The sequence below is a fragment of the Cynoglossus semilaevis genome, chromosome 13, assembly GCF_000523025.1.
Source record: "Cynoglossus semilaevis isolate Cse_v1.0 chromosome 13, Cse_v1.0, whole genome shotgun sequence".
NCBI lineage: Eukaryota > Metazoa > Chordata > Actinopteri > Pleuronectiformes > Cynoglossidae > Cynoglossus > Cynoglossus semilaevis.
In genome coordinates, this window is record NC_024319.1 from 21,242,042 (window position 1) to 21,251,663 (window position 9,622).

The 9,622-nt window shown below is 39.5% G+C and overlaps 1 protein-coding gene across 1 annotated transcript in view; it reads left to right on the forward strand.

Annotated features, from left to right (window-relative positions):
- The window catches only part of agmo (alkylglycerol monooxygenase), a 34,768-nt gene that overhangs the window by 15,627 nt on the left and 9,519 nt on the right, over window positions 1-9,622 (forward strand). Inside the window, exons 7-10 of the mRNA XM_025061556.1 lie at window positions 144-278; window positions 3,090-3,206; window positions 6,725-6,807; window positions 8,100-8,205. Coding sequence (XP_024917324.1) covers window positions 144-278; window positions 3,090-3,206; window positions 6,725-6,807; window positions 8,100-8,205 — 441 coding nt within the window. The remainder of the gene's footprint in view (window positions 1-143; window positions 279-3,089; window positions 3,207-6,724; window positions 6,808-8,099; window positions 8,206-9,622) is intronic.

Here is a 9,622-nt window from a genome sequence, read left to right on the forward strand (position 1 = left end):
TCCTATGGATTTGAGTCAATTCTACGGGTTCTAAATGTGTCCTCTTGTAAAAAGCATTTATGACAAACAGAGAAATAAGACGAGGTTCCGATGCATACTCAAGACCTTCAAACTTACAGTGTTTCTGTGAATGTTCCTTCTAGATCCACTACTACAGGCACCTGTGGAAACGCTCCAGAACATACAAGGCCTTTGGCAACAAAATCTTAACATTCCTCAACGGTCCCAGTTGGACTCCTGGAAAACCTCGACTAGGAGATCACACTGCCAATCCCAAGGTCTGTAACTCTATGAAATAAAATTCACAAAAGAATTTTCCCTCACCTTGCCTGCCTGACTTGTCCAAGGCTAGCCTTTTCTTTTATGTCTTAACAAATTATTTTTATTGCTAAGTTATTCAGATTTTATTGTGAGCTACAGGGTGGATAAAGTATATATATAAAACATTTGCATATAAAAAGCCAAAATGTTACTAAGCCTCACATTTCTCACAGCTAAGAGTAGGCTTAATAGCACTGTTGAGTCAAAACAGTTTAATATGAAAAATAATTTAAGCTTCATTTGTGTACGACTGAAAACCACTGTTTTCTACCTGAACTTTTGAGGATATAAAACAGTGTTCATGTTGAGTCTTTGTTTTAGTGTTTTGACTAAAAGTCTTATACCCTGAACCTTTGATGATATAAAACAGTGTTCATTTTGAGTCTTTGTCCTAGTGTTTTGACTAAAAGTCTTATACCCAAACAGGACGATAGAACTGTTTAGCAGACAAAAATTTTAAAGCTTACGCAACTAAATTTAATTTAAATTTTATTGTTTGATTTAATAATTATTGTTATTATTATTGTTGCGTCTTATTATTCTTCAACAAAATATGCAGCATATAGCAAACTGTTCGTTAGCATATATGTAGACATAATGCTGGTCTTTAAAAAACAGCTTCTATTAGTTGTCTTTATATAACTTCCTGTTTAGTTTTTTGTTTCGATTTGTCTAAAAGACGAATGTCGTCAACAATGCTTAGAACGTTAGAGACTCAATTCAGAGTTAGCTAAACTTAATCTGAGACTTGTAATCACGGGAACTTGACTGGGACTCAGGTCAAATGTTATAGGTGTAAAATAATGGAACCGCGTGACTTTTTCATGGAAATGTACAAAATATTGGGCCTGCTCGTGATGGTAAAACTCGAGAAAAAAATAATATTGATTTAAGTTTAATGAATACTTAGCTCAAAGATAACTCTAAGCTTAGCCTGGGAAAAATCAGTGAATTACCCGGTGCAGAATTCTGAAGCCAGAGCTGGATCAAATTTATCATTTCAGTGAGAATAAAAGATCTTTGTTTCTGCTGCCTCCTACACACAGAGTTTCATAACTGGGGGAAAATGAACTGTCAACACAGTCGTCCAGGATTGACTGCGTGGATCTGTTTACTCCTGGGACACAGGAAGGAAACAGTCTCAGTCTTTGTCAGAACTCCTGGACTTATTTGGCCCATTTCTGTCTATTTTTGTACCAAAACATTTAACCGATTGGTACTCATCGATCCCTGCATTTGAAATTTTTTTCCCAGGGTTTTTTTTTTTAGAACCAAACTTTCTCATCTGGGCCCTCTTTCTCATGCTCTCTCTTAAATTTGCTTCAAATCCTAATTCTAAACTCCGAAGTTGTGTAATCTCCAAGAGCTGAATCCAAATTCTTCAACCTAATGACACAGAGCATCATTTTATTTCAGTATAGTTTCAATCTCTCTCTCTCTTTCACCCCGCTGAGTTTAAAGAGACCAGTTCCGTCGTTAAAGTCAAAGGACAGTTTTAGTGCGAAAAGCATGAGGGCAGGAACCAAGTGACACTATCGGCATCGTTTCAAAGCAAACCACCAGGACGTTCCGTCGGAGCCTGTGTTCCTTCTTCTGCATGTACACTTTTAACCTCAACGGCGTGCGGTTTTCATTCCGCAGACTGCGTGTAAGGACGGTGAAAATTAACATTTTGTTTTTCCCCCTCGACAAAGGATTTTACAGCTTTTTATTTGATGTGGCTGTTTCTCATAAAACTCTGGATATATGCAAATTGTTCCAAAGAGAAAGAGAGGGAATGTTGTGACGGCTTTATTTAGACCTGTGTCTTTGGAAAAGTTGGAGCAATGACGCCAGAGGCTGCTGCAGTTGTTGTGAAAATATGCAGGCCTTTAAGAACTATGAAAAAAAAAAAAACTCAGAGGAGGTTAGATCAGCGCAAGCCAAAATACAGTCACAATAAGTCGAGATCAGATTGAAATATCGACGAAATAGTTAGAAATAGATACAGTTTCCCCCTAAAAAATACAGCCTCACATTAGGCAGAAAATAAGACATCTTTAACCCGGTAATGACTCACAAAAGTATACGCAAGAAGTCAAATAAGACAACTTTAACCCGGTAACGACTCACAAAAGTATACGCAAGAAGTCACTCCAACTCAGCCCAAAAAATAAAGCCATATCTGTGGCAAAGTGGGTTAGCCAAAAACCTTTATGCAAAAGGAAAAATAAAAAGTTAGCCCCATTACAGCTGGAAGTAGGAAAACAAAAAAGGTCAATAGTTTGAAGCGGGTCAAAGGATAACCAGACATGAGCCATTATAAAATAAATCAAACATTAAGTGTTATTTCAGAAATAACTGTCGTAGTCATAGAGATCATATAATCGTTCACAAGATATAAGCAGCTAAAGGTTAGCCAGAAATAGCTATACATTTGTATAAAGTGTAACCAAGGAACGGTTGTAATCCTGTCAAAAATATGGCTAAAATTAGCATAATGGTGTCAAAATGACTTTAGAAAGTAGCTAAAATGCAAAATGTAAATTTAAAAGTAAAGTTTAAAATTTAAAAGGCTCGGAAAAAAGAAATTAGCCAAAGTAGACAAACCTAGCCTGTAAGTAGCGAAAAGATGAATAACATAAATGCAGGAAAAGCTAAATGCTAACATATAGGACATTTTCAAAAGTAATTAAAGCCAAAAAAAAAGAAAAAAGTTTATTTGGTCCAAACAGAGTCCATGAGTGATTTGAATTTGAATTAAACTGGAATTGATTTTCCTGGTGCAGGTCACAGGGAAGGAGGTTGCTTATAATCCCAGCTGGTCTCTGTTTCTCCAAGTCTACGTGGTTCTTCACTTCCTGCTGGTGCTGGGGACATACGTCCACCTGTTTGAAACCAAGATGGTAGGTTCAGTGAATACTCATTATCGACTATTTCTATTTTCTTTTTTTTTTTTGTTAATTTCATCTGTACTCTTCATTACCTTCCTGGATATATAGAGGTGTTTGCGACTGGTACCTAAAGAGTTCTGTACATATTCTGTCTGATTGGCTGTGAGATTTAGGATGTCGTCCCTTGGATTAAGTGTGAAGGTGGTCCGGTCCAGGACCAGGAGCCCTGGACTGTGTCTGCCAGCATGATTTCGGTCAGTACAGTTCTGGATGTTGTCACTGAGTCCAGCCTGGATCAGAGTTTCTCAATGATCCAGCAGGGGAAAAAATACCAAGCTGCAGAAAGTTTTGGCCAACTTTCTGAGCGAATGACTGATCAGCTCTTCCTCTCAACAACAACCTGTGTCTGGGATTTTCCACTAAGGAAGAACCTTTACCCTTTCCTTCCTTTCTTCTTCCCCTTATTCCTCTCCTCCTTCCCTTCTTCCTTTATTCTTTTCATCCTTTCCTCATTCCTTCCTTCCTTTCCTCCTTCCTTCCTTTATTCTTTTCTTCCTCTCCTCATTCCTTCCTTCCTTTCCTCCTTCCTTCCTTTATTCTTTTCTTCCTTCCCTCATTCCTTCTTTCCTTTCTTTATTCTTTTCTTCCTTCCCTCAGCCCTTTCTTCTTTCCCTTCTCTCTTCCCTTTTCCCCGCCTTCCTTCCTTATTTCCTTCATGCATTCATGCATTCATGAATTCTTTCCTTCCTTCCTTATTTCCTTCCTTCCTTCCTTCCTTCCTTCCTTCCTTCCTTTATTCTTTTCTTCCTTCCCTCAGCCCTTTCTTCTTTCCCTTCTCTCTTCCCTTTTCCCCGCCTTCCTTCCTTATTTCCTTCCTTCCTTCCTTTCTTCATTCCTTTCTCCCTTTCATTCTTCCTTCTTTTCTTTCTTTCTTTCTTTCTTTCCTTTTCCTCACTCCCTTTTCACCTCCTTGAACAAAGAACAAAGGAAAGAAAGAAGTTCTTTGTTTGTTTGTTCAGTGTTTCCTTCCTTCCTTCTTTCCCATCGTCTTTCCTAACTTCCTCCTTCCTCTTTCTTTTTTTCTTTCTTTCTTTCTTTCTGTCTTTCTTTCTTTCTTTCTTTTGATGTCATCTCTAGTTTCATTATTATTATATATTTTTTTTATCTTCTATTTCCACTTTCTTTGAGTGCAGGAGCCTGTAATGTACCATTTTTGTGATTTTACCATTTCCCTTCCTGGTGCTGATGATGTCATCTCAGATGGTTTTTTTTTTGTTTTGTTCTTGTTTAAAATGGCCTTGACTTGAGGCTCAGACGAACCTGGACACATAAATTATTGTCCGGCAGCATTTCATGAGCTGTGGCTGCTCTGAACCTGGGAGTTTGAATATGAAGGAGCTGAAAGATGATTTATCCCCGGGTCTCTGCCACAATTTGTTATTTTCCCTCCCACTCTCTGATTACTGCGTCCTCAGGACTGTTTGCTCAGGGAAGTGGCGAAAAACCGACAATTAGGACGTTTGTGTTCACTGTCGGACCACCAGCTGGAAGCAGGGAGGGAAGCAGAGAGGGAGGGGCGCGAGAGGAGACCTCCACTCCACCCTTCGAGGAAAAAAAGGAAAAGAAAAGCAACAAAAAAAAAAAAGGCGTGAGGAGGGAGAGAGAAGGGGGGTGGTAAAGATGAAGGAACAAATGAGAAGGAGAGGAAAGAACAAACAGATGTCAAAGTGAACAACCATCAAGGGTAAAAGGAGAATAAAGAGGAGACGTTAATGGGGACAAATGAAAGGAAAGAAAGTGAAGCAAGGGAGAAAGGAAGCGAAGGGACAAAGACGAAATGTCCACTAGTGAAACAGCAGCGACACGAACCGTCGAAAAGCTCCGTTAAAATAAAGAGGAGCAGTGTCCCAGTGTTGAACTGGACCGCGTCCGCATTTTTTCCTGACAGTTTTTCGATTATTACAACTATTTACGTCCAGGTTATCGTGACTTGCATCACAGACTTTTTCCGTTTCTTCACAATTAAACCAAATGTCCTTGTTCTTCTTGTTTCAAAAGTTAGCTAAGCAGTGGGCCAAATGAGAGTCCGCCCTGCGTTTTTTTTTTTTTTTTTTTTTTTTTTTACACGCCGTCATTATTTCTCATAACCTCCAGTCCTGAAATAATCCCGCTGTCATTCCACCTACTGCTGAAAATAACTTTATCTGCGGACCTTGGAGCCCCGAAGGACTCACAGCTCAGCTCTAATCAGACCTGACAGGCTGCACCGACTGTCATGGTTTTTGCGCTCTGATCCTTTGGATCCCGTCCCGAGAAAAGTGGAGATATTCAGGGAGAACATGATCATATCATGTGTCTGTGTTCCCATGTGGGGGCTCAAATGATTCAAGCTCCCCAGGGTGGTGGAGGATTATGACTCTTGGAGAACAAACATTTGTTAAAAAACTGCCTTTCACGTCCCCGGCTGATGGTTTGATGTGATGTTTACTGTATCTGGCCCACTGGGTCTGAACCCAGTCTGGGACCAGTCAGTAGAATTTGGGCGTTACTTTCTGTTTTTAACATTGGAAAAATGTAAACCGAAGCTGACAGAGCAGGACGGCCTCGGGAGACGCTGAGATTCCAGCTGCTGCTGCTGCTGCTGCCGCTGCTGCTGCCGCCGCGGCCCTCAGAGCCAAGACTGTAGGTTGGAGAAGAGAGAAATGAGCCAGTACATCACGTTCTCTCCTCCACTGTGTTTCACATGGCTTAGATAATCACAGTCACAATCAGATCAGAACTTTTTGTCTTTTTGCTCCAGGACTGAGAATTGATGAATTGATTTGGCTGAAAAAGAATTCTTAAAATGTTCCCTCTTAGGTCGTTAGAAAATGGGATTTTTTTTTTTTTTTTGGGTCTTTCTTTTGTCTCCTTTTCATTTTTTTCTATATCCATGCTTATTATTTCAATAGAAGAGTTCCTTCCTTCTTTTGGTGTTTCTGTGTTCTTCTACTCTTTTTTATTTTCCTTAACTTTGCTCCCTCCTTCCTATTTACTTTTGTTCCCTAACTTATACCTTTGGTACTTTTCAACTTTTTTGCCTCCGTTTCAGGCCTGGTTTTCTCTCTTTACCTCCCCGTTCCTCCACTTCTGGTACCTGTGCTTGCCTCTTTCCTCTTTTTTTTTTTTTTTTTTTTTTCCTCCTTGCTGCATTTTCTACCGTTCCTTTCAACCCTTCTCCCGTCTCCTTTCCTCCTCTTTGTGTGTGTGTCTGTAACACTCTACCCCTGAAGGTCAGACCTGTTTTGTTTGGCAGTGTTGGATAAACACTCAAACTCAGCCTTCTGGGTTCTTTTAGATTGGATTCTTAATATTTTTTCCGTTATTTTTTACGACAGCTCTCCCTGTCAGCTCCCCTCTGACTGCAACTAAACCAACCGCGATGTTGATTCAAGCAGTAAACTCTCATGTAGCTGTATTTTTTCAAAACATACTTTCTGCCTGCAAACGCACACTTTCTCATGTTTAACCGAAAATGTCTGTGTCTGTAGATGGTCTCTCAGCTGACGGTACTGGGAATGATCGGCTACATTCTTCTCACCCTCACGTCTCTGGGATTCATCATCGACCAGAGGTACGCTACGGCGGTAATTGTTTATCTAGTCTGATTGGATTTTAATGTTGTCTTTTGAAGATTTCCCAGCAACCGAGGCTTCCAAGACAAATGTCAAGGTTTTCGTTTCACATAATCATTTATAAGTGGACAAAAAAAAGCATTTTCTAACAAAAATATTTTTCTGTTTTTTATCAGAGGTCATTTAACACGTTCTTTTTTTTTTTGCCCCACACTTTGATTAAAATTTACCCCGTATGACATATTTTTGTAGTTAAAGTTGCGTTCTTCAGTTTTCATTAAACTCCACTATCTGTTGACCTTATGTAACGAGAATTAAGATGAAACTGGCTGTTCTGTTCTAGTCGTTGCTGCCAGCGGAATCGGAGGAAACAACAGAATTAGCCGCTAGTCTTCTTACCGGGGGGTAACGGTTTACGTGGTTACGTCGCCATTGCTCATGAATTTATTAAGAATGTCTACCATTACGTTAAGTTACTCTACCGTTTCTTCTGGACTATAAGTCGCACGAGCCAAAAAATTCATAATGAAGAAGAAAAAAAAAACATATGTCGCTGCAAAGTGTAAGTGGTACCGGCGAGCTAGAGTGCCCTCTAGCGGCTGTCAGTGTGAAAAAAAAAAACAAACATGTACATTTTCAGTGCTACAGGAGTGGCAGATACTGGTACACAAGCCTAGAGTGCCACCTAGCGGCGGTCAGTGTGAAAATAACAAACATGTGAAATTATATATTTTAATATATAAGGCGCACCGGAATATAGGTCACAAACCCAGCCAAAGGATGAAGAAAAATGCGACATACAGTCTGTTGCAAAGTTGTTGTTTTTTTTTTGTTTTTTTTTGTCCTTTATTTATGGATCCCAGGTATAACTCAGACTCTTCTGATGTTTTTATAGTCTAGATTGTAGGTCAACTACTTCCTGTATATGGATTCAATGTCTGTAATGTGTTTCAGTCATTTAATAACAATTTAAACAGTGTTCACTCGCACAGAATCCCATAGAGAAAACCTGAGTGGTTAAAAGTTTTGTGCTGCTTCATTTGATAACGTTGTGTCATTGAGGTGAATCTGCATCGTCATTAAATATAACTCAGAGATGGCGTCAGCAGTATAAAGGCCACTGCTGAGTGCTCTGATGTGAAACGTATGATTTTCTCTATTGATAGTGGGAATGGAGTGTAAGTCATTTACAAAGCAGCAAACATCAACAACATTAAAGACTGATCAAGGAGATAACCCAAAGAAACTTTGCGAAAGTATTTGTCATTGACTCCTGGTTTCTCGATCTTAGGCCTTCAGCTGCTATGTTGGAGATGCTGCGCTGCGTCGTTATGATGACGCTGCAGAACTTCGGCCACGTGAAGAGCCCACTACCCTCGCTCACCGTGCCCATGGAGGTAAGACAGTTGGGTTAAATCTTTTGGTAATGTTTAAGTTACCAAATAAAAAACTTCTATAATTGTCACAACTTGTATGGCAGGGCAGCGCTAAAGGTTAGCCCAACAGAACAAAATTCCATTTGATTTAATGCCTTATTTGCTTCACCTAACTGAAAAATTGGGGAGTTCTTCTGACATCGGAACAGTACAGATGTGGAGTCAGGGAAAAAAAAAAAACCAAACGTTCACGTGCAAATGTCATCAGCGGGCGTCAGTTCACAGCAGACGGCACTAATCGTTACCAGAAGTGAGAGAAAGGTAACTGTAATGAGAGGTCAGCTACAGCTACAATCACGGCGAGAGAGGGAGAGAGAGAGGGAGAGAGAGAGAGAGGGAGGGCGGCTCAACAATTTTATGGTCAATTGGTCAACACATCTGGACTCATAGATCATAGAGCGGAGCACACACACACACACAGATACAGGAAACATGACATATTTTACACATAAAATGCCACAAAATATATTATATAATGCAATCCAGAAAATCAAAAATTGCCAGTAAAATGGTTATAATGTCCTGTTATGGTTCTAGAAAAAAAAAAATTAAAAAAAAAAATCTATTTACATGTACAAACTACAAATCTGAAATGGAAAAACAATATATTGGAGATAAAATTGCATAAAGATATTTTTTTTTGATTTTTTTATTATTATTTATCTGAGCGTTTTCAATGCATTCTTTTAAAAAAATCTCGGAGCAATAAGTTAAAACTACTACGAATAGAGATTTAACAGATGTCATACATTTTTTTTGAATGTAGAAAAATCAAATTTTGAGGGAAAAAAAAAATCATTTGAAATTGTGCTCGATTTAGGGCCGGTATAATCTATATTTTGGTTCCTATATTTTTTACCAGTGGGTCAAGTCTGGTCCTCTCGGTATAAAGGAATACATGTCTTTATTAAACCCACACGTGCTGCAGCTGTGTGTCTTTCTGAGAAGAATCTCACACACACACACACAGCCATTATTTCTTCCTTTTTATACTTCTTCTGTGGAGCCAATCATTATGTCTGATTCAGAGCAGCAGTCCATCAGCTCCGTGGAGTCCAACGGCCGTCTCCGCTGCAGGTGGAGCTCATTGAAAATCCCTCACATTTGACTCCAAATGCTTCCTGACACATTATTGCCTTTTGTTCAGAACTACAGCGAAGAAAGAGGGAGGCAAAAAAAACTAAAAAAAAAAAAAAAAAAGTCCTCCCCGACCCCCCGACCCTTGAATCTGACAGGTAGTTTGAATGATGTACGGCTGTGAAGCGTGAGGTGAACGTCCAGAGGTTTGGTTCAGACAGAGAACGTGTGGGTTTTGAAGTCGGGCCAATCAATTAGGCAACGCTTGATGTAGGAGAAGGGAGTGAGGGAGGGGAAATTA